At 37.8% G+C, this 25,628-nt stretch overlaps 3 protein-coding genes across 4 annotated transcripts; 2 read left to right on the forward strand and 1 right to left on the reverse strand.

The window, feature by feature from the left end:
* Positions 1-199: 199 nt before the first annotated feature.
* rnf113a (ring finger protein 113A) lies at positions 200-17,305 on the reverse strand. Of its 2 annotated transcripts, none has more exons than XM_048205200.1 (10): positions 17,168-17,305; positions 4,498-4,574; positions 4,292-4,390; positions 4,016-4,123; positions 1,414-1,523; positions 1,195-1,301; positions 1,009-1,098; positions 835-928; positions 518-624; positions 200-374 (listed from the first exon to the last, which is right to left on the reverse strand). In XM_048205200.1, the coding sequence occupies exons 1-10, from the start codon at positions 17,223-17,225 to the stop codon at positions 307-309; spliced, it is 918 nt and encodes a 305-aa protein (XP_048061157.1). In that variant the 5' UTR covers positions 17,226-17,305; the 3' UTR covers positions 200-306. The 2 variants fall into 2 exon arrangements, with proteins under 2 accessions (XP_048061157.1, XP_048061148.1); XM_048205191.1 differs by lacking the exon at positions 17,168-17,305 and adding an exon at positions 4,729-4,886.
* On the forward strand, positions 6,592-15,655 carry snrnp70 (small nuclear ribonucleoprotein 70 (U1)). The gene is made up of 10 exons (XM_048204991.1): positions 6,592-6,801; positions 7,290-7,443; positions 7,601-7,663; positions 8,277-8,331; positions 8,412-8,476; positions 8,581-8,643; positions 8,746-8,827; positions 13,492-13,593; positions 13,831-13,930; positions 14,019-15,655. Exons 2-10 carry the CDS (start codon positions 7,297-7,299, stop codon positions 14,827-14,829), a joined length of 1,488 nt encoding a protein of 495 aa, XP_048060948.1. The 5' UTR covers positions 6,592-6,801; positions 7,290-7,296; the 3' UTR covers positions 14,830-15,655.
* lin7b (lin-7 homolog B (C. elegans)) lies at positions 17,167-24,325 on the forward strand. The gene is made up of 6 exons (XM_048205214.1): positions 17,167-17,299; positions 17,851-17,969; positions 20,228-20,299; positions 20,373-20,582; positions 20,738-20,901; positions 24,112-24,325. Exons 1-6 carry the CDS (start codon positions 17,224-17,226, stop codon positions 24,131-24,133), a joined length of 663 nt encoding a protein of 220 aa, XP_048061171.1. The 5' UTR covers positions 17,167-17,223; the 3' UTR covers positions 24,134-24,325.
* Positions 24,326-25,628: the final 1,303 nt, after the last annotated feature.

Below are 25,628 nucleotides of genomic sequence, written 5' to 3' on the forward strand. Positions count from 1 at the left end.
AGTCATGGTGTGGACTTCACTATTCTCAAAGAATTAGAACAATTATTAAAACTTCAGTTATAGTCATCTTACTTGGTGTAAAAGTGCCTTAATATTGGCCAATAATATAGTGCATCTCTAGTGAATGATGTACAGATTGCAGAGTTTTCATCCTGGGAGATTTCTGAGAATGAAGAAAAGAATCACGAAAACAAAAAAAAACATTCTATAAAAGAGTGCATGTTTATTTCAAAGGTTCCGAGAATTTACAATGCAGATGGAATCTGAATGACTGAAGTAGAATACAGAAGAGGAGGTTGTGCGGTGCTAGTCATCTTCATCTGAGGGAGGCTGGTCAGCAGCTGCCTGCTGTTTCTGCATCTTAGCCATGAGCTCTGAGGAAAAAATACGCCAAAACTGAGTTCCTTATTCTTCATTTCATTCTATATATGACATTAGCGAGTTCATTTATAAGGGCTCCAAGAGTTTCTGACCAATTGATCAAACCTTGTCTGTGATTAATGGAAAAGATAAGCACCTTTAGCCGGGTTGAAGACACCATTGGTCTGCTGGTTACAAACATAGCAGCGCTTAGACTTGCGGTAGTGCTGGAGAGCACAGGTCTCGCAGAAGTAGTGCCGGCACCTGGAGAAAAAAAAACTTAATTATACTTTTAAATTAAGAATGACATACTAGGTATGCAGTCAAATATGTGGTTAAAACAAGCAAAAACAATGTCAAACTTTAGATATGATGTACACCGGCTAAAGCATCATAATGTGGATTTGTGTTGTTTGTAAGAGTGGGGAACAGCATTTGCAATTCAAACTGGCCATGGTTTGATGTAGCACTTACTTTGTAATAATAGGGTTCTTAAAGGACTCCCTACAAATGAAACACTTGAAAGGAAGATCTTCCTCGTCGCTGCTCACTTCGTAGTTCTCATCGTCTGTGAGATAAACAATACGTTAGAAAGCAGGACAAAAGAAGCGAAATGTTTTCAAAGACCTCTACCTAAAGATGGCTTACCGTTTGCCCCGTATCTTCCTTCTTCAAGCTCTCGCTCAATCTGCCAGCCGTGCTTGTAGTCTGAACGGTCATGCAGAAACTTACAGCTGTCTGAGGATAAAAAAAGACACATTGGTTCCTGCAACGACGTTTGCCTTGAACCTCAAAAGAAAGGCAAAAATGAGAGGAAACCTGTGGCTTACTAACCTCCAAACCCACAGAAGCCTGTCTCTTTATAGTCTTTACAAATGTCAGGCTGGTAATCCCACCGGACTGTGGCCCTGAGGTGCTCAGGGGCTCTGATTGGTCCTTTCCTATCACATTGTGACATTGTGGATCAGTTAAAAGTTGTGTGTCTTCAAAAGCCTATTTAGTCACAGAAAACAGGACCAGCTGCTTGTTTGAACAGCATTTCTTCTGACTCACCTGACCATACCAGAGGAGGCATTGCCCATGGTGGAATCTTTGGGTTTAATGAATTTGTGGTAGTTGTTGATGCCACGATAAATCTTATCGTCTTCTTTACCAGTCAACTCCTATGAATAAAATACAGACATGCCACAGAACTAAGAAACTGTGCTTATTGTGGCCACCCTAACAATATCAACAATCATGCATCTTAAAAATATGAAATGGAAATTCACTGTCTATTTTCTAAAAAGCATCTTAATGATCTTACAGTGAATGATTCAACCATGTATGTTTCATTTTTGACCTCATAATTTTTAATTAAAATGTCGTAACTCAATCTTTCTCTCTGTTGATATATGCTGGACTTCTCTAATCATTTAGTCTGCTTAAACCCTGTCCCCTTCCTTACAATCAACCGCAAGCTCGCATTCAGATCTGCCTTCATTCATTCAACCAACCGACGGATGGATAGAATCAAGCTACATTTTTTCATCTTTACATCTTTTTTGATGATCTGTTTCATTCAGTCATATGTCACAATACAGAAGAAATTATCTGTTGCTACTTCCATTTCATCACAACTTTGAAGAAACAGTTCACCCAAAAATGACAATTGTCCTACTGTATGCACCAAATTTGAATATGCACATATTTAAAGTGCCTTGGAACGTTCACCATTATTTAGTGTGGTGACGTAATTTCAACTGAAACAGGAAGACAGGGCGATATATCGAACAGCCTCACCCCCTTTTTTAAAATAGCCAATAATGTTTTGTTTATATCACAGCTCGGCCAGAACCGTTAAACTCAGTAAAACCTGTTTCCTTTTAATTTCTAACTGTTTATCCTCACAATCTCCTCTATATCACTTTAAAATACAGCATTCTGTGCAGAATTTAAATGGGTCCGATACCTTTCGTGGTCTGAGCCGACTCGCGGATATGATCCGCTCTGTTCTCTCGTGTCTCTGGGCCAGAGCAGACTGTGCTCACGCTGCAGCAGTTTATGTTATACTAACATGAAAACGGACTTCATTCGTGTCTATAGAAAGCACTGTCTGAATCGTTCCCTATCCTCTATAGTGTGCACTATGTGCCATTCCCCATGTAGAAACTAGTAAATGTGTGAACAAATGGCTGATTTCAGCCACAGTTTCAGTGTCTGTTTAAAGTGTAGGAGGGGGCGGGACTTCAGATTCTAGAGAGCATTTGATTGGACAAAAGTGTGATTTGATGTCATGAAAATCCATGATCCATTTTAGCGGAAGTGAGAGACTCAGTTTTGAATGCTTATATTTCCTAAATGCAAATTTTGCCATTGTTTTTGAACACACCAGCTTATTTATGACATTAAGGCTAACATATTCATACTAAAAGCTAAAAAACTTAAATTTTGATTTCAGGGGGACTCAGGAGGCTGAGAGGAAGATTTTCTGAGCATTCCTCTCACAAAGTGACTGTATAGTTTTTTGAGGACTATATACTTTTAATATATATTTATAATACTTCTATTAATCATTTTTTCTTTTTATGTTAATTTCAGTTTTAAAAACACATGAACAGTATACCTTTTGTGTTCAAAACCAGAACGTTTTGACAGGACATTAGGGTGAATAGATGACGACAATTTTTTTTGATAAAGTATCCCTTTAAAAACAAGTTCATTATAATATCTGTTTATTGAGAGTAGTTATAGAGTACCTCAGGGATGACATGTTTTTGTAGGCCAACCTGGAAGTTAGCGGCGCTACAAGTTGACACAACATTTATACATTTTGAAGCCTAAATAAAGTGGTCAGATATAAAAGGCTAACAGTAGGCTATAAACGGACTACAGCACACCATGGTCGCGGATCAACGTCACCAACACCAAGCTTCCTCAAACTGTATTTAAAAAACAACTTTATTTAAAAACATGCTCGCTGATTATGATCTGTGCTGTGTATGAATACTTTTCCACTTTTTCATGAGAAATGCTGTCCAAATGTCCTGTTTGTCATGATGACGTCTAAAGTCCCCGTAAAGGAAGTAGTCCCTTTTAGCAACTTGTTAGCAACCGCCGTTTTTTAAGACACAATAAAGGTTTAAAAAAAATCACAAGCGGGTTATAACTGGTGTGTTTTATGTCATAGATCAAAATGTGAAAATATTTAGAGGCTTTGATAACCACAGACCTTACAGGCAATTTAGCAAAAACCCATTCAAAAAACCCTTTGACTTTGGGGCGATGGAACCGGAAGTCCTAAAATGCTAACTCGCTTCTGGGTTTTGCCTACAAAAACACGTCATCTCTAAGGGACTCTATAGGCCATAGTGGCTCTTTTTCTAATATATTTATTCAATTATATTTTAGACAATTACCATTCAGTAAAATGCATCAATTCTGCAGTGCTCAAAAAAACTGACTGAACTGATTTGACCTGAATAACGCTACTATATTATCTTCTGTAGAGCTGCTTTACAGTGTAATAATAACTGAAAATAATTAATTCTGATAAAACAAGTTTTTCTGTTTACTACTTTAAAGCTGTACAATCTGTAATGTAAAAAACGCTGTACAAATAAACTTGACATTACTGTACAATGTTGGTGCCAGTTATTGTATTGTCCCCCCGTACCTCTTGAATCTTCTGGCTGCGCTCAAATATGGCCTGAGCATCTTTGTCCCTCTCTGTGTCCAACTCATAAACAGCAGTGGCCCCCATGTCATCCGGTCCCTCTGGTTTCTGCAACACACACACACACACACACACACACACACACACACACACACACACACACAGTAATACACTGAATTACAAGAATCAAATGAATCTGCAGTCTTTAATGCTTGCCATAATACAATCATAGGAAAACAAGCACGAGCGCCACACTGTAAACACTGACAGACTCACCGCTGACCGAGTCGACTTGTAAGCGACAGTGACTCTCTTGTCTTGTTTCTCCTCTTCACTTTCACTTGATGAGACCGCTTCCTTCTCCACTTTCTTTGTCTAAACGGTGGGATGTGCGGTATAAAACTTGCGGTTATGGTAAACAACAGCTTCATAAAAGACTAAAACAATGCAGACTTCATGAAACATTCAAAATGCCGACATACTTTCTGAATCATGGGGTTCGTGATAGCAGCTTTCTTCTTTCTGACCACAGCACTGCCCTCCTCGCCGCTACTCCTGTCTGATAAACACGCAGAAATACTGATTTCAGCTCGTCGGTTGTTGTGATCAGAAATAGGTTGAGCATAAACATTCATTGACTGAACAGACTGCTCGCTCTATTGACTAGAGAAAACTGCTCAGTAAACACATGCTTTACCGAACACACACAATACCTTTATCGCTATCACTTGCATTTCTTTTCCGTGCAGAAAATTTCTTGTTTGATTTCTTAAAAAGAAACTTGCAGGTTGTCTTAGGCTCTTCTGACTCCGCCATCTTTAACTACATGTGAAAACAAACCATAGAGTAAATATGAGGAACTTCCGTAATAGTGCCTCTTGTGTTTGGGCTGAATACAGTGCAGGTGCATGGGGTGTACTGTTTTCAGAGATATTCACATTTTAATGTTCATATTTTACAGTTATTAAAAGTATATTATTAGACTCACTGTCAGACATAATTTGGAAACAAATATAACACAAAATGAATGGCAGCTAGCTTTTCTGATACAAAACAACAATATTTACTGTACTTAAATGTACTATACTTTACACCAGAGCTTTCAGACCTTCTCAATGCCACATGTGCAAAATCTAAAAATATGAGATAAATACGTCTTATTTTGATCATTACATAATGATGTACTGCCTTATATTATGCCCTCAACATTATTTTTTTATTTCCTTTTGTCTGAGTTTTTTAAATTTTATTATTACTTTAATGAAATACAAAACATGCCTCATTAAACACAAAAGAAACTAAAATAGCAGCATTAAAAGACTGCACAAATTAAAATTAAAAATTAAATTCTGTCATTTATTACTCACCATCATGTCGTTCCACATCCGTAAGACCTTCATTCATTTTCAGAACACAAATTAAGATATTTTTGTTGAAATCCGATAGCTCTGTGAGGCCTTCATAGGGAGCAATGACATTTCCTCTCTCAAGATTCATTAATGTACTAAAAACAGATTTAAATCTGTTCATGTGAGTACAGTGGTTCAATATTAATATTATAAAGCGACAAGAATATTTTTGGTGTGACAAAAAACAAAATAACGACTTATTTAGTGATGGCCGATTTCAAAACACTGCTTCAGGAAGCATCGGAGCACAGATGAATCAGTGTATCGAATCTGCTGTTCGGAGCGCCGAAGTCACGTGATTTCAGCCGTTGGCGGTTTGACACGCGATCTGAATCATGATTCGATATACTGGTTCATTATGCTCCTATGCTTCATGAAGCAGTGTTTTGAAATCGGCCATCACTAAATAAGTCGTTATTTTGTTGTTTTTGGCGCTCCAAAAATATTCTCGTCGCTTTATAATATTAATATTGAACCACTGTACTCACATGAACCGATTTAAATATGTTTTTAGTTCATTAATGGATCTTGAGAGAGGAAATGTCATAGTTCCCTATACAGGCCTTACTGAGCCATCGGATTTTATCAAAAATATCTTAATTTGTGTTCTAATGATGAATGAAGGTCTTACGGGTGTGGAACGGCATGAGGGTGAGTAATTAATGACAGAATTTTCATTTTTGGGTGAACTAACCCTTTAAGGGCTGTTTACATTTTAAGTTTTTTTTTTATTATTATTGATTTCCAACATATAATATAAAAGTACTGAACAAATATAAACTATAACAAAAAATAGAAAATGTACAGTAGAATATAAATAATAATACAGGTAAAAATAAATAAAATTATAAAAAAATAAACAGGTATGAGATCATCATATAAATAACATAAAAGCTTCACATAGAGATTTAGTGCGTTTAGCTTTACTGTTTTTTACTGTTTGGTGTTTTTCAACCCAAGTAGTAACTCTTTATAATTTTTCATATCTATCTGAAATAACAAAAAGTTGGGTTTTCCTTTAGCCCATTTCTGTTTTATGTATATGGTACACTTTAAGGTTTTTAAAGATCACAAAATCCTTCAAGAAGCGTCATGGCATTTCTTTTGCACTACTTAACCACACCCCTATCGTAAAGTACCAGTAGACGAGGAAAAGCGTCGTAAAATACCATACTGGTTTGCGGCCTCGCGCCATTTTAAGAAAGGAACGACTCGTTCAGCTTGGTGAGAGTACACGTTGGGTATTGTGTGGACCGAAATACACACAAAAATAATAAAGGGATTTAAGAAATTCATCCACGAAGATTTTCCACTGAAACACGCAGAGATTACTGGTCTAAAATCGGAGGTTTCGTCGGAACCGAATGAGAAGTTGAGGTAATTCGCTGTAAGAGGCCGCCCGTGGAAATGTTAGCGATCTCTGATCTGATCAGTAGAGCTGAGCCTAGCCAGGATTGAGCTTTGGTTTACACGCTTGTAACAGAACGTGCACTTCCAGTACTTGTGTGATTCTTCCGGTTAGTTTATGCAATACTTAGCAGATAATTCAATCATTTATGTAATGCAAATACAGTGATGTTTGTTTGCCCGAAGCTAGCCGAATTAGCTAGTGCTGCTAGCTGCTAACTTTTGGAGCCTCGATTAGGGGGTGTTTCGCTGTTGATACAGATGCTGAAAGATACTTAGACGCCACCGTTTCAGCTAAAGTTTACCAACGTCGAACTTATCCATCCATCTTGAGTAGCTGAAACCTCCTCGAACTTATCAATCATTTACCCGCCGTAAATGCTTAGATCTGGTATTTAATGTTCTCTTAATGGTTGGTCTGAATTTTAATTGAATAGGTTTTAATGTCTCTCTTCTAGGTGAACAATGACTCAATTTCTTCCGCCGAACCTGCTGGCATTGTTTGCCCCGCGGGACCCGATACCGTTCCTGCCTCAGCTGGAGAAGCTTCCCCACGAGAAACACCACAACCAGCCGTACTGCGGAATTGCCCCTTTCATCCGGCATTTTGAGGTGCTTTTTGACATTTATATAAGTTTTTTTTATACTTCCAGTAAAGATCAAGCATTTTAATAAGATGATTGTTGTGTACATGATGCAAATTACTTAAGATTTTTGAAGTATTCTGTGACATTATATAACGTTGTTTTTGTTACGCACTGTTGGTTAGGACCCCAGAGATGCCCCGCCACCCACAAGAGCAGAGACGCGGGAGGAGAGGTTGGAGAGGAAGGTTAGGAAGTTTTAACATTTGTTTCTGTGGGAAGTTCACTTTTGTTGTTTACTTGCGCTGAATGGCTTTTAGATTTTCAGACTTCATTAATGGAAATGAAAAGGTTATTAGTCAGTTATTGAAATGCTTTATTTTCAAAAATGTCACTTTAGTCAATTCATTGTTATTTAACAAATTAGACTCTTGCTGCAAAACCATCAAAGTCTGTGTGCTTTTTTTTTTTTTTTTTTTTTTTTGTGCAAAAACCTCCATGTCCTCCTCTTTGGACAACAAGACGGTAAAACGTCAGTTTCACAGCAGCAAAAGGAACACTGTTGTGTTTACTCACTATTCGTGAAATCCTGTCATTGCCACTGTAATGATGGACAAAACATTTTAACTTGCAGCTCGGCAAATGAAAGGCAGATCATACACACCGTCATTCATCTGGAAATCATGTGATTTGACTCTCTTATTCTGATTGATTGTGATCTGGTTTTTGCCAAGGAACTGGTATTTATGAATGGGCTGACGCTGGGATTTAGTGGATTTGAAGCAAAAGTATTTGAACGCATCTCATTTGACGGAGGGGTTGTTTTGAATGTAATATGGTCCACTGTGATTGCAATTCCAGAGAAGAGAGAAGATGGAAAGGAGGCAAGTAGTGGTGGAAACAGAACTGAAGCTATGTAAGTATCTGAACTTAGCAAGTGAACCTCTGCAACACTGTATTATAAAACCTTATCAACTGTTTCTTGTATCTCCACAGGGGACCCACATAACGATACTAATGCTCAAGGAGATGCGTTTAAGACCTTGTTTGTTGCTCGAATTGTGAGTATTTTTGTTTAATGTATGGGCTAGTCAACAAGAATAAAAATATTTTGAGATCTTGCCCTAAAAATGTGAATCTTATGCATTGTATTCTATTCATACAGAATTATGACACCACAGAATCCAAACTACGGCGTGAGTTTGAAGTATATGGTCCTATCAAACGGGTAAGTTGTGTTGAATGTGTTATGTACATTTCTCCACTATCCATTTTTTTATTTTTATTTTTTATTTAATTTAGTCTCATCCCTTAATTATGTTTTTATTAGATCTACATTGTCTACAACAAGAAAACTGGAAAACCAAGAGGCTATGCATTCATTGAATATGAACACGAAAGAGACATGCACTGTGAGTAACCGAGACATCTCGTTCATCTTTAAATCCCTTAAATGACTTGGAAATTCTACACCATCTCTTACTGCAATGAAAGAGAGGCATTCATTGTCTTCTCGTGAAAACTATTTTTATTTGAAACAACAAATGATGTTGGACATAGTCCATCTATTTAGTTTTTTTTTTTGTTTTGTTTTTTTTGCAGTCACCACAAATTTAAGTGTAGCGAACCTATCAAAAATGTAAAACCATATGAGAATGTGTAACTCTGTCATGTTATAAAACTCCATTTGTGTGTGCGTGTGCTTGTATGACCGCTTGTCAACCCTATCATACCTGTGTTCGTAGCATATTCCTGTTTTTTACCCCGTTTGTGTGTTGCATCTGTGTGAGTGTGACGGTGCAGCACATGTGGGTGAGGAGCGGAGTGTGGCTGTGCGTTAGCCCAACACACATTCTGATGAATGTTGCCACTCTATGGCATCTCTGTAATGTTTAGGCAGTGTGACATAGCAGTGTGTTTCCGGACGGAGCGGTGATGGTAAGCTAAAGGCTAAGGCCGTCTGTAGTGAAAAAAGGTGACCCATATACTTACACACCTGTTTATGTCTGGTGCACAAACAGCCGTTAATATCCAGGCTCTTTATACCCAAGTTCAAACAGGGGCGTTTATAATTGAAGTGTTGTGGAGCGAGTCAATGCTTTCTATTAATTGTGTGTTGTTCTCATTGCTACTGCAGCCGCCTATCTCTGATGGCTATTGGCCAGAGCTGGCTTGCAGATCATGATGATGGTTTTGATACATCTACACCCTACTACCACAGCTCAGTATATGGTTGGTATGATGGGTTTGTATGATGGGTAAGATTTCTTTACACCCCTCATCTAATTTTAGTTGATAGGTGATAGGTGTACCAAATCACTTCTCATCTGCCCCATTTTAGGGCTAAACATAGCCAGTTGTCATTGAACGTGGCTTGGGCCAGTTATAGTGAGTGCGAGCCTGTCATTAATCTCTTCTATTAAAGCCATTGTACTACTCGTGGTTGTACCCTGCAAGATTTAGACTGCGGTTTTAGTTACATTTGAAATCGAACTGTTGCAAAGTTTTTTTTTTTTTTTTTTTTTTGTGTGTGTGTGTGTGTGTGTGTGTGTGCACAGTTGCAGCACAATTGCCAAGTCAAAGTGGATGGTTCTCGTTTTGTTAAAATATGCAGAATGGACGCATGTTTTCTTATAAAAATATTTTATTACACAAAGTCAAGTGCCTTTTTTCCATGAGGTTGTCATCCCTGCCATAAAAGTGCTGTTACATTTACAGTTTTTCAGTCATTTCAATAGTAATCCACGTGATGTAGAATTTTGCGTTTCGGTTGGGTAGATATACCCATGCAGATTTTGCTATGGTTCAAGTTGGTCACGCAGATTTGGCATGTTGATAGACAGAAAGCTGCTTGGTTTGAAAGTGACTTAGCTACACTATTAATAATTTGACAATTTGACAGTGGATCTTTTTTCCTTCAAAATTTTGTGCTAATGTGATTGCACCTTAACACTGTTGCTATGCAACAACTAGAAGAAAAGTATCTGCTTGTGTTGTGCAGAGACTATGCGAATGTTTCTTGTTATTACTGTTACTATTACTATATTGCTAAGTGCTACTATAATAAGCCAGGACCATAACTGTTTTGTAATGTAAATAATTGCACAAAAGATTTATTTGGTAATGTATTTTTATTTAAATCAAAATTCTTAGAGTGTGTAGGCACTGTATTCGCTGAAATGGTGGTGTTGGCTTTAATAGAATTGGTTAACCAAAGGCTTTGGATATTCAAATCATTGCACGGAACCTAAATACATTTAAACATTCTTATTGCCATGGATTCACCTTGTACAGCATCAATGGTTAAAATTCAGTCCCAGAGTTCCTCTGTGAGACTCTTGATCCATAGGCCTAAGAAATGTCTATTTAGGTCGAGCGAGGAGCTGTAAACTTTGTCTGAACTGGCTATTTGAATCCTTATCTGTAAAGCTCGTAATGGGTTGAAAAAATGACATGGATACAACTAATAAGAATTATCTTTACTTTACTTAACACATATGTGTTTATACCATTTCGTTTCACGATTCTCATATTTTTCTGAATTTGAATTCTAGGTTTAAAAAAAAAATTCTAGATCTTTTTAAAATGTCACTTGCAAGGCCCTGTAGAATCGTAAATTTAAATTGAATGGAAAAACTGATCTGAGAGATTTTGTTATGGATATAAGGGTGGTTGGTAAGCCCCTCTTGTTGGTTAGGTAGGTGAGGGTTGTGGTAAGGCCCTCTGTTAACTGTTAAAAATGAGGGTGGATGGTAAGGCCCTCTTGTTGGGTAGGTGTGCTGAGGGTGTTTGGTAAGCCCCTCTAGTTGGTATGGTAGTCTGAGGGTTGTTGGTAAGGCCCTCTGGATGAGATGTCAGGACAGGTGTGTGCAAAATAACTTGAGGGTTTGATGGTAACGCCCTCATGATGGGTTTCAACTGAACGCCATCGACAGTGCAGACCAGAGTAGCTTCGTGGATTTCATCGTATCCCTTGTTGAAGGATTGGATCCCTAATTCCTTGGTTCAAGGTTGTCCAGTTTTGATTTAAAAAAAAAAAAAAAAAAAAAAAAAAAAGAATTGTATCAAATGTACTGAAAGACATTGATTCGAGACTGCTGGAATCGCCAGGCTACGTTTCCGTGGGGTTTTCCATCAAGGACTTCATCCTTGGCCAGGTGTTATGGTAAGATAGCATCTTCAGGTAATGTGGTAAGACTGAGATAATGACTATATACTTAAGGGCTTAGACTTATCTTAGACCAGCAGAAGGAAAAGACCCAAGGGTATTGGCCATATTGAAGTGTGTGGGAATTGTGTAACTTATTTAAAAGTACTTCTAGCATACCCATTATTTATAATGTATAGCCTGAAGCTAGAAGTAAATCTGCAAAAAAAATTCCCCCCTTCGGTCTGTCGTGATGTGAGTGTAAGGTGCTTTAATGCTCATAGAAATTCTGTATGAGTGTGAATGAATGTTTGAGAGATTTTGGAGAATGGAAAGGATGGCTTTTTGCTTAACTGTATTCACTAAGTGCCTTTTTTTTTCTTATTGTGGCTTTCTATCAAGGTATAATGAGAATAAAATGGCATTAATGGGCAGTTTAATGTGGATCACACTTAATTTGGAGATGACTTCAGTGGTTCAAGCTGTTGAGTACAGTACTGCTTTGTTATTGTGATCCACCTTGCACTGTGTTAGAAGAACTGCCTCAAATTTTATTTGTGCCAGTTTCGAGGTCTACCGTAGCACTTAAATATTCCTTCATATTTCTTTCTGAATTCCAGAAAGATGGCATTTTTCCTGAATATTACATAGTTTTTAGGAAGCACGGTTTAGTGTCTTTAAACACTAAACTCTAAAGGCGGGCTTACACTGTGTGAGTTTGAGAGGTTGGAAGCCATTGCATACGTTACGGGTTAACCAGATAATCGCGTCAAAGCAGCCGGTACACGGCACAACTGTATTGCATGGCGAGCCAGCAGCAATTGCATGAGCTTTCACGCTTAACATGGAGACTGGAGTGTGTTGCTGCTATAGCTTTGGATAGAAAAACCAAAGAAAATAAAAAGATGGGTGTGCAAATGATTTGGTGAAAAGCAGAGAACAAGCACAGCAATTCCTTTCAACTAAAAACAACCAGAGTGTAGTTGTGTTTGTCAGTGTATGTGCACGCTGTAATATTCATAGATCTAATCTATGTGACACGGTTATGTATGATTTGGCAATAGGGGACAGCATATACACTGGTCAAAATCGGGCCGACATCTCGAAATTAAAAAAAAAAAAAAAAAAAAAAGGCTTATAAATTATTGTGATGTTAGATGCTCCTAACATGCTTGGCTCATAATTCCTCCCACACAAAGCAAGCCACGACCATATGAGCAACAATTTCCAAGCGATTTTTCCCGAGAGAAGAAAAATCACCTGTGAGCTTGTACAACAAAAAGGAACAGTGTACGCCGGCTTATGTGGTATCCAGAGTTTGAATCTTCATACTGAGAATTTAGATGCCACTGCAATGTTTTAACATTCCCTGATCTATTATCCTTAAATTTAAGGTATTTGGCATATTTTTCAGCAACTTGCAATATTCAGTTTAGGTTTTATTAGTCAAGTGCTGAAATTAGCACATGGATAATGAATTTATAACATACAGGCTGTTTCTTAAGCATTGAAATTATTTTAAAGAGAGCTGTCTGGAAAAACTGCTTAAATCCATAATCCAAATCATGAAATCCAAATTTATTTTTTATTTTTTTATAAACATTGTTTTTGTGAATTATTGTGTGCCTCAATCCATGCAAGTAATCATTAACTAAAACTGAGGTAGAAGATTTTTTTTTTTTTTGAGCTCGTGACAGCATTGTCAATTTATCTCATTCCTGGTGTCTTATCCATTTTGAGGTAAGCGCGTGTCTTCAAATAGTTTAAAATGTTTTGAATGGAGTTCCTCCCAAATTCAAGGTATGTAGTAGGAAATACTGTTGTGTATATTCTTGTTTTCTCATTGCCCACCTCTTTCTTTCTTTTACTCCTTATTCCCTTCATCCCTCAATCTCTGCTTTTCTATTGCTCATCTATCAACTCTACTAGCTGCCTACAAGCATGCGGATGGCAAAAAGATTGATGGACGTAGAGTACTTGTTGATGTTGAAAGAGGACGAACGGTCAAAGGATGGCGCCCCCGACGACTTGGTGAGCTTTCTTCTGATCAAGTGTTCTTTTCTTGGCCAGGGGTGTCCAGTGATGATCCTGGAGGGCCAATGTCTAGAAGATCTTGATTAGCTTGTTCAGGAGTGTTTGATTACAGTTGAAAAAAACGAAACTCTGCATGACAGTGCCACAGTTGCCCACCTCTGGTAAAGAGAGTACGGTTGGGATAGTATGTGTTAATACTTCACGTCTTCAATATACATGTATTTCACTATCCAGGTGGAGGTCTTGGGGGTACAAGGCGAGGAGGGGCAGATGTCAACATCAAACACTCTGGCAGAGATGACACCTCCCGCTATGATGACCGACCAATTGGCAGGCAAGTTGCCTGGAGCATAATTGTGTTTTTAGATGGGTAACTTTCAGTCTTTCAAGCACAACCTTACCTGTTGTCTGTTATCCTGCAGTGACCGAGATCGGGATCGTGGCGAACGCAGGGAGCGCAGTCGCGAACGTGACCGAGACAAGGAGCGTGGAGAGCGCCGCCGCTCTCGGTCCCGGGAGAGACGGAGACGCACCAGATCTCGTGAGCGTGAGAGGGCCGTTGCGGTTCCGGGGGAGGAGGCTGGGGGCAGCAGCCGACGTCGAGACAGAGAAAGAGACAGAGGTGTCGCCGGAGACAGCCGAGAGAGGAGTAGAGACCGGGATAGAGAAAGAGACCGCAAGAGGAGAAGCAGGAGCAGGGATAGAAAGAGAGATAGGGAAAGAGGCAAAGGTGCAGATGGAGGAGAGGAAGGCATGGGCGGGCTAGGTGACGGAATGATGCCAGAAGGGGGAGAAAGGGGTATGGAGGACCCCTTGGCTGGTGAACCAGGACGAGGTGAGGATGGAGGGCCTGAAGGAGAGGAGAGAGGAAGGGATCGAGACAAAGACAGGGAAAGAGACCGTGATAGGAAGCGCAGCCATAGAGATAAAGATAGAGACAGAGATCGGGAAAGAAGGCGAGATAGGGATAGAGATCGTGAACACAAGCGGGACCGGGGTGATCGGGACCGTGGGGAGCGGAGGGAAGATAGGCACGTATCATCCTCAGGAGATCAAGAGGGTTTGGGTAACGGCGGTGAAGGGGGTGACGGGCCAGTGCCGCCACAATCAGAAGAAGGTTCACAGGATGGGATGAGGATGATGATGATGGATCAGGATTCCATACAGTCAGGAGAGGGCTATGCCTCCAATGAGAACGGGTACAGGCTGGAGGGCCAGGGTGATGAGTACTGAAAGTGCCACCGTTGTGTGAATTATCCAAGGTCATTCAGTTGTAATGTTGATTTTGATTCACAGTTATCCTAAACCATTATTTAATGCCTCCACCCTTTGCTTGCACTATGTCCACAGTGTGTGAGTATTATACTGTACTACCAACAGCTATCACTGAGAGAGCTTAGTATCTCCCTGGTAAGAATCGTCCTTTTGTTAAATAAAAAGATTATGTAGCTGAACTGTGAGCTTTTTATTTTTTTTTATTTTATTTTTTATTTTGAGCCTGGTTAAATTTATATCTGGGGCTTTATTCACACACATCCTCACTTAACTAGCCTTATGATGCATTTGAATTCCCTGTTATAACATCAACTCAATGACTGCATTGCTGGGAAGAGGTCTCTTAACTGAAGTACTGTATTTTTACAGTGTCATTTATTCAGTAAGGGATGGGTGATTGGTGTTGTTTAGTAACTCTGTCCATTTTTTTTATATATGATGGACTACAAGAGTGATTACTTGGTTTATCTGTATAATTCCTTTTACACTGGTCTTCCTCAACCCCCAGTTTCTCTGCAATGTTTTTTTTTTTGTCTTGTACATTTGTTTTATATTTAGTTCAGTATGTGGATCGTTTGCAAACCGTACAGTGGCTAATTTTACTGAAGGAAAAAAGGCAGGAAACATTGACACAGATGTTTTTAAATATGAATGTTTGCCATGGGTTCACTAAAATTGCTCTTAATTTTCTTCTTTTTTTTTTTTCTTTTTTTTTTTTGCTTGTATCTCTGGTCGTATTGGTTCTGCCTTTCATTCTTGAATAAATTCTTTTTTTATTGATGCATTGAGTTGTCTTGATTCCTTTTCTAATTCCTTGTTTTGTTTTGTTTTATTTTGTTAATGCCATAAACCAACAATATGAGATATCATTGAAGAAAAAAAAATACAGCAACTAAAATAGAATGAAATAACAATGCCAGAAGACAAGAACAAAATTATAACAAACAAAAGGAAGTGGTGCTACTCTATACATCATATCTGCTTACAATGTTATAAGCTCGAATCGCCTTTTTATTTTTACAATTACACAAAATGGAACAATACAGTTTGAAATCATTTTTGGCTTGGAGTCAGACCATTTCATCTTATGGGGCCAGTTGTTCAAAAAGTTTAATCTGGATCAGAATGATCTGGATTTGGAAATCCCATGTTTTGCTATCCAGGATCAGGTACTCCATCTTACTTTTGTGCTGGTTTTTTAAAGAAAAATTGGATTGGATCACCATGTTCCAGATACACTTTTCCAGATTACCAAATCTGGATTACCAGTGCTCTACGGAGCCCCTAAAGGGACATGATGATAGAAAGAATATGGGTTTTGAATTAAATATAATATTTTTGTTGGATATTTACAGCTGTTTGGGGATTGTTTTATGGCACCAAAATATTTTTTTACTTTACAGTAGGTTACCGAAAGGCTAAATATGTAGGTTAATGTCTACTTCTAATTTATTTAACAGTTAAACTAATCAAGAGCAAAATAAAAAAAAAAATGTGTATGTATATTACATGATATAAATGTTGTATTTTTTGACCAGTTTTAAAGTTTTACTGCATTTTCCTCCTGGAATCCACCTTGAAATCATACCCCCCTGTTGGGATCAGGATAATCCTTTTTTTTTTTTTTTTTTGGATCAAAGTTATCCAAATCCTACTGACAAGTGTTGAACAACACAAACTGAAGGTTTGATCCAGATTAAAACTAGGATTGGATTCCGTAATCTAATCTGATTTCAGAATCCTTTTTTCCTTTTGACCAACACATTTTCAAGATTTGATCCAATCCGAAAGCCGGAATCCGATCAGATTACTTTTGAACAACTGGCCCATGAATGTGAAACTTTCCCATTAATATTAACAATTGTATGAAGTATGCCTTCTCTTTCTCAATCCCATGATCATTAAAGTGTATCATTATATCAAGTCCACTCAACTACAATTCAATGTTGAATTTTTTCTTAATTAAATGCTCCACATCAATCCAAAATATTTTCGTATGTATACAATTGAAAAATAAGTGAAAAATAGTTTCCTTTACAGAAATTACAAGAGTAATCAATATCTAAACCGTTCCAGCACATGTTTTACGGTTTCTAATTCCTTTTGAACCTGCTCCTCTGACGTATAGTATTGCGTCATTCAGTAAGCTGCTGCTTGGGACGAGTGCACGCGCATCTCGCCACATTAGCTGATGCATCTACGCTTTCGCTGTGGAGCCGCAGCAGACGATTGATTTTTACAGTTAAAAATCCGCTCCTTCTGGTCCAAAAAGATATCTTGTATCCTACAATTCTACCTCTGGTAAAACGGCGTTGAAACCCGTTCAGTCCTCCACTGCAGCAGACTGTCTTCATGATGTCATCGTATTATCATACGGGGAAAGAGGTGGATATGGCGGCGATGACGGAACCGCTCTGCTTGGAAAGAGGTGATTTACTCAGTCGTGTTTATTATATCCCAACAGACCAGTAGTATTTGGAAAATGCTATGGAAGATGGCTTAACCAATGAACAGACAGGTTTTTGTGTCTGTTAATCAGGCAGCATTAGTGGCCACTGAGTAGTGCCCATTATGTGAATGAGTCAATGTTTGATTTATGCTTGAAATGTAATGAAATAAAATAAAACCGATTCATTTACAAGTATGGAAGCACATGGCAGAAAGTATTTTTTGCCTATGCTCCCTGCTTTAATTGGCATCCGTGATCATATTCACGTTGTATATGGTCTATTTTCTATACTGGATCTTCCTGCATTAATTCGTGCATCTTTTTTTGGTTAACAAAAGAATACAGTAAGTTATCGAGGGCGTTTTATTAATAAGTGCCCTTAAAGCATCGTTACTCTAAAATATGGTACTTTAAAAAAAAAAAAAAAAAAAAATCCAGGTTTATAGTTTCATAACCATGACTAATTGGCTTTCCATCCCAGGACACCTTTGTTTTAAAGTGTATTTCTGTAATGTTTTATTTTTCTCCAGATGTTTGCAGAGTGATAGAACTGTTGGACAGGCTTCAAAGAAGCGGTGAGCTTCCTCCTCCCAAACTTCAGGCTCTACAGAGAGTTCTACAGAGCAAGTTCTGTGCTGCCATCAGAGAGGTAAAGCTGCTTCACGCTTTCAAACATGAGAATGCTTGACTTCTTTGCTTCTATTAATAACTCTTTCCTGGATTCTCTTGCTTTCAGTTGGAACAAATTGCCTTCATAAAAAAAAGACAGTGAGAAATATTTACTAATTTTTACCTTTTTCTTGTGCTGGTTTCACAGAACACTAATGCAACATAAATAGCTAGGTATAAATTGAAGGTTTGAAACGTAGAAATTGTGTGTCACCACGTAAGACAGAACATTGTCCTTTTCCACCTCCTCACATATATGGTCGTTTCTCATAGAAGGGATTGTGCTGCACTGTTCCTCCTCCTGAATGACTCACTTTCCTGTCTCTTTGAGACTGCATCTCACTTCAGCCTCCATATCTCACTCCTTGACTTGTGGTAATTGGTTCCTATGGCAGGAGGCCAGTCTGTTCACAATCTATGCACGACAATAAAACAGATTTACTCATGTCAGACCTATTTAGTTTTCACATGTCCTTCAGGTGTCCTGCTCTTTGTTTATCTGAGAGAGAAATGGGTTATAAGACAAGGTTTTGATCAGTATATCTGCATTGCTTGATTTCTCCCACTACTAATTCACACATTTTACATAGGATTTACTGATAAAACTTAGCAATTTCAATTATTACATGGCTCTTGATTCTGATTGTTCATTAATAGTATTCTGCTGTCAAATATTCTTCTGTCAGCACTAAACTGTGTAATTGACCATTGTTTCAAGAAAACTGATTTCCTACATACTCAAAAATAAAGGTTCTTTATTGGCTTCAATGGTTCCATGAACATTTAACAATTATGGAATCTTTCCATTCCACAAAAGGTTCTTTATAGTGAGAAAAAAAGATTCTTAAGATTATTAATATGTTTTTAACGCTAAGAAAAAAAAAAGGTTCCTTTAAGAACTGTTCACTGAATAATTTTTCTGTGGTGTCGCTGTGAAAACCCTCTTTAGGAACCTTTATTTTTAAGAATGTAGCTATGCTAGATTCATGTCTCTCATATCACCCTGATGTATTTTCCCCCTCATTTAATTAAATAATTAAAGCTAAAATCAATATTTAAAGGGATAGATCACCCAAAAATGAAAATTTGATGTTTATCTGCTTACCCCCAGCGCATCCAAGATGTAGGTGACTTTGTTTCTTTAGTAGAACACAAATGATGATTTTTAACTCCAATCGCTGCCGTCTGTCAGTCAAATAATGCGAGTGAATGGGAACTTGGATCAATAAGAGTCGAAAAACCTTGCATAGACAAATCCAAATTAAACCCTGTGGCTGGTGACGACACATTGATGTCCTAAGACACGAAACGATCGGTTTGTACGAGAAACCGAACAGTATTTATATAATTTTTTGCGTCTAAAACACCACTATGTCCAACTGCGTTCAGCACTCGGTTAGTGAGGTCTGATCGCGCTCTGACAGCGGCAGTGATGTCTCGCGCATATACTTCAATGATTGTCAGACATCACTGCCGCTGTCAGAGCGCGATCAGACCCCACTAAGCGAATGCTGAACGCATAGTGGTGTTTTAGAGGTAAAAAATTATATAAATACTGTTCGGTTTCTCACACAAACCGATCGTTTCGTGTCTTAGGACATCAATGCGTCGTCACGAGCCGCAGGGTTTAATTTGGATTTGTCTGTGTAAGGTTTTTCGACTCTTATTGATCCAAGTTCCCATTCACTCCCATTATTTGACTGACAGACGACAGCGGTTGGATTTAAAAATCATCATTTGTGTTCTACTGAAGAATAAAAGTATCCTACATCTTGGATGCGCTGGGGGTAAGCAGATAAACATCAAATTTTCATTTTTGGGTAAACTATCCCTTTAATGTCCATTTTTTTTTTTTTTTATCTGGTAATAAACAGCCATGTAATAAGCAAAATAATGGACAATCACACGGTCATTGTCACAAATTAAACCCCCACTGGATGATCAGAATCCTGTTGTGAAGCAGAAAGGTTTGTGGGATACTTTGGGGGTTTATTTTGCAATTGTGACCAGCTGATTGTACATCATCACCTCTTTTAAAGTCTTTAACAATCATTATTAATTAATAGTTTGTGTTCATTCCATTATGTATGCACATGACAATATGAATCAAAGTTTCAGGACATTTATTTTTTCAATTTTATTTTTTCAATGTACGTTAATTAATGATCTGCAAATCAAGCTACAGTACAAATACTTTCTCACTGTGTAGTTGAAATGTCATGACTGGCCCTCTCTTAGGTCTACGAGCAGCTTTATGATACGTTGGACATTGTAGGTGGGCCTGAGGTCCGAGCACAAGCCACTGCCAAGGTAACTTTTTACCAAAAATCTGCCACTATGTTAATCAAGAATGATCATAACGTTTATTTGATCTCTTTTCCAGGCCACAGTAGCAGCGTTTGCAGCCAGTGAAGGCCATGCACACCCAAGAGTGGTTGAACTCCCTAAAACGGACGAGGGGCTTGGGTTCAACATCATGGGGGGGAAAGAACAAAATTCTCCCATCTACATATCCAGGGTCATCCCAGGAGGTGTTGCTGACCGACAGGGTGGTCTGAAGAGAGGAGATCAACTGCTCTCTGTAAATGGAGTGGTATGTTTGGACAGTATGTTTTTGAGATGTATAATTTAGTAGTTATATTTTTGCATGTGACCATGACCTTGATTTCAAAAGCTGTGGTTTGCCACAATTACATGTTAATATGCTTGCAGACTTCAAAATGTCCTTTATTTCTTCATTGTGTGTAGAGTGTGGAGGGAGAACACCATGAGAAAGCTGTAGAGTTGCTAAAGGCAGCTCAGGGTTCAGTGAAACTGGTGGTGCGTTACACCCCTAAAGTCCTAGAAGAGATGGAAGCCAGGTTTGAGAAGATGAGAAGTGCCAGGAGACGCCAACAACATACCAGCTACTCGTGAGTGTGACTTTATCACTTTTCTTTTACTTCACTCTCCTATTTCTTGGGACATTTTTGTTTCCTTTAAAAATTGTACACTACTGTTTAAAAGTTTGGGATTGGTAAGATTTGTAAATGTTTTTGGAAGGACTCTCTGAGGCTCACCAAGGCTGCATTTATTTGATCAAAAATAGAGTAAAAACTGTAATATTGTGAAATATTATAAAAATTTAAAGTAACCTTTCTATTTTTATATATTTTAAAATGTAATTTATTCCTGTGTTTTAAAATGAAAACGATCCTTGTCCATACTGGCTTTTCCACTTAATTTCAGGAAAGATCTCTGTCCACGCTACATGACCGAAAAAGGCACGTCACATGACCATTCATGCACATTGGGCATGCACTTAGTGTAAACAGTTGGCGATTGCTCTAATAATAGCTTGTAGGCAGCTGCAGTATTATAAATGCAGAGTTTAACTGCGCAGTGGCTGCTAAAAAGGACAGCAAAGCTTCTAGTTCCATCTCCATGTTATTGTTTACACAGTCGTCGAGGCTGGTCCGTTAAAGAGCCGTTGAGAGAGACTGCTCTGGGGTGCGTTTCCAAAGCATAGTCTGCACCCCAGGTGTGTTATTTTCATGTTCCGGTAGCATAATGTGGGCTGCCACCCCTTCTTCGTTTTGGTCCGTTTACACTGAAAAGCAACCCCGGAGTTTTCCAGTTAAAATGGGGTCTGCAGCTTTTCCAAAGGTTTGAAAAATCCGGAGTAGTGTAGACGACAGGTGTAACTATAGCAAAAGTTATGTGTTTTAAAATGAAAATGCACTAGTGTGAACGGAAAATGCACTAGTGTGAATCAGACGAGGAGTAAGGGTCTTATCAACACAAAATATCGCCTTGCACGCCTATTCTACTTACGGAAAAAAATGAAGCTGGCACTGCGTTCGTTCCGTAAGTTGAATAGGGAAGGTGTTGGACATACAGCAAAAGCTTTTTGAAGAATGCGGAAAGCGGAAGCACGTGCAAGGCGATATTTTGTGTTAAGACCCTTATTCCTCGTCTGGTATCGTTTAAAGCCCTTTGAAGCTGCACTGAAACTGTAATTTTGACCTTCAACCGTCTGGAGGCCATTGAAATCCACTATATGGAGAATAATCCTGGAATGTTTTCATCAAAAACCTAAATTTCTTTTCGACTGAAGAAAGAAAGACATGAACATCTTGGATGACATGGGGGTGAGTAAATTATCAGGAAAATTTTATTTGAAAGTGGAATAATCCTTTAATATTTTTGTGGAGACCGTGATACTTTTTTCTCTGGATTCTTTGATGAATAGAAAGTTCAAAAGAGCGTCATTTATTTGAAATGGAAATCTTTTGTAACATTATAAATATAAAAATTTAGTGCATCCTTGGTGAATGAAATTACCTTTAAAAAAAAAAAAAAAAAAAGTATTACTGACCCCAGACTTTTTAATGGTTGTGAATATCACATCACCATAATTTTTTTTTTTTTTTTTAATTACAGTAGAGTACACAATATGTATACAGTAGACTGCTCAAATTAAAGGCAGGGTAGGTAAAAAATGTATAAAAAACTTTTTTTTCAAAATTTGTTTAAACTTTATTTATATATCAATACATATTTAAAATGTAAGTACTCTGAAAAAGAAAATATAAAAATCGAGTGTCTGTAGACCTCTCACGACAGCTCATTATTTCCATTCACTCCACCCCCTCCCTTCTGGGCTCCTTCCAAAGCCACGCCCCCAAAACGCATGAACGTGCGACTCCGACCACTGAGCTGGAAGACGCATTATTTACCTGAGACGAGCGGAGAGGAAGGAGCACAGTGCATGTAGTGACATCATGTCAGAATCACATGTAATAAAAATAACTTTATAATTATGAAGATAAACATAATTTAATTCGCTAACGAGTTAGTTATCTATAAGGCAAAGCTAAAAACAGGTTGCATGATACACGTTTTTCCATTACCATCATTTACACTGTGATGAAGATGAATTTCGTGTAAGATTCATAACATATACGTTGTTCTACAGATAAACAGAGTAACATACACTCAAATATCAACTCACAACTGCATTGCAGACACAAAATAATAACACACACATACAACAAAGTGTGTACGACACACACAGATACAAGATAAAGACATCACTAAACATAGGTAGAGAATATAAAAACAAAACAAAGGCGAAAAAAAAACGTGCAGGTAAACTTACAGGTGAACATGGTAAAAGAGTTAGACAGAGGGTAAATATAGTTCTAAGAAAAGTTCCTAGATGCGGAGTAACGTTAGGCCTACTATCTGTTAAACATGTATTTAGTTATCTAAAGCAAAATTATGCACAATTCAACACTATAGCTATCATCTTGAGCTAGGCCTATAGATTATTTATCGTCTCTACTACGGCTCGCTAAGTAATGTTATGTTAGCTATATTACGCAGCTACGTGTGCTAATGACACATGCTTCATGAAAAAATAAACAAAAAAATATGTATGATCAAAATACAAAAAGAAAGATTTACCTGTCCAGCAGAAATAAAGCCATCAAGGAGTCACTTTTCAGCCCCTTGAGTTCCCTCAGTTCTCGCCATCGCTGGAGAGCCACGCCGATATTAACTCGCGTTTTATTTCTTTGTTTATCCAAAGACTTTTTGTTCATTGCCTTTTCTTGTACTGTTACTGTCTTCCTTTTTTGCCTGGTTTGCCTTCACTAACTGCATAGGCCGGTACTGTGAATTTTGCTTGCTGTTTCTCTGCCATTGTTTTGGTATTCCTAGGATCCATGCCTCTTGAATTCCCCAAATCAAACGTGCGCGCGCAAGTGGGCAGGTCATGTGTGGCAAAAGGGTGGTTGCCATGGTTGCGAGAGAGTGACAGCCGCCTAAGCCAATCCTATGTTTCGTCCCGGATGGAAATAATGAGCTGTGTTTAATACAGATTAAACGGTCTAGAGTCACTCGATTTTTATACTCTTTTTATCAGAGTTCTTACATTTTAATTATGCATGTATATATATAGAAAGTTTAAACAAATTTGGAACAAAATTTCTTACCTACCCTGCCTTTAATTCATTGAATAAAATGTCTTGTCATCTGGCATGTTAAATGTTTTTAATAAAATATGGGATATGATATTGAACGTACAAGTAGCCTATCTGTATTTTGACATTTCCCCATCATTGTCTTTTCACCGACAGGTCTTTGGAGTCCAGGGGTTAACCAATCTTAACTTCTGACTTGGCTGCTGATCCATTCTCCCACCCTTTCTGCTCCTGTAGGATGACAGAAGACCCTGGGGAGATCAGTGTAGACTACCCTTAGATATTTATGTTAGTGGAACGATCTCAAAACATGTAGACCTCAAATATACTATTTTCCCTGGCCATGCAGAGGGAGAGACTGCATAGTGCATCTGGTCTGTCTTGAGTCTGATTTTCTATTGTATTCTTCTGTGGAACCTGCACCCTGTGATATGCTGGGTGGTTGTGTGTGTGTGTGTGTGTGTCTGTTAGCACAGAAGAGAGCTTTAACAGTTGCCTGGAGAGTGCAAATAGCACGCAGTATGTGTACTTGTAGGACAAAATGTGTGTCTTTTGCTGTAGGTTTATTGAACTGAATGGCATGATGGTTCCTACTTAGACCATTATTCATCCACTCACTTATTGAGTGTTTCAGAAAACATGCATTGACAATAGAGTTAAAGCTATGCATCCCAGTTACAGTATAAGTATTCTTGTATCATGTGTTCTGCTCTGAGAACTACATAACGAGGACAAACACTGTTATTGCAAACAATAAGGACACTTCCTGATTGAACTGATTGCTCTGTACTAAGCACGCCATACTCAAATAGGGTTGTCATGAAAGTGTGCTGCTATGAGTGGCTTTGTGCTGCCAGTCATAGTGCCTATGTTCAATGCTTGAATTATTGAGTTTATTTATATATTTATTCATACATTAAAATCAACAATGTCATTTAAAAGTCTGTCTGTTGTTCATAAGAATTTACTATGGTAATCATAGTTTTGACAAAATACCATAGTTGGTTCAGGATAAACTCAGGATTGGGGAGAGCAAATGCAGCATAAGCTGAAAATGTATTGGGGAGGATTTTTTCCTCTGGTAATGGATGACGCATGAAAAAGTTTAAAAATATTGCATTGTGACACTTTTTTTTAATGAAAATTAAGCACATTTCCACTAAAATTTCTCATTGTAGCCTACATTCAGATGTTTTATTTTGGAGTTTTTTGCTCTATTAATACTTAAAAAAATTTTTTTTAAATATACCATTTATTTTGTATTAATGAGAGTGAGCATTTGTTTTGCATGGTTTATGAAAATTTAACTGACTAACTGTAATGAAAAAAATAATTAAAGATCTTAATGGTCACAAAAAGTTTTTTTTTTTTCCCATTTTGATTTGAGTGAAATTTGACTGTCAGAAAAAGAAAAGAAAAAGAAAAGAAATATAAAATCTTGCACCGCTCACCATAGTAGCCTAATAATTACAGAAATTACCGTGGAATTTTACTAAAGTATTTTTTTTTTACTTTATTTTTTCAGCTTTAGGTGAAAAAATACTATAGTATTTGATAAATACTATAGTGTTTTTGAACTATACTATAGTAAAGCACTTGAATTAATTTGTTGTGGTAATTCTATAGTTGCTGTAATAATATAACAACTATAGTAATATAAACAAATTACTTTA

This window comes from Megalobrama amblycephala, linkage group LG1 (genome assembly GCF_018812025.1).
Source record: "Megalobrama amblycephala isolate DHTTF-2021 linkage group LG1, ASM1881202v1, whole genome shotgun sequence".
Classification (NCBI taxonomy): Eukaryota; Metazoa; Chordata; class Actinopteri; order Cypriniformes; family Xenocyprididae; genus Megalobrama; species Megalobrama amblycephala.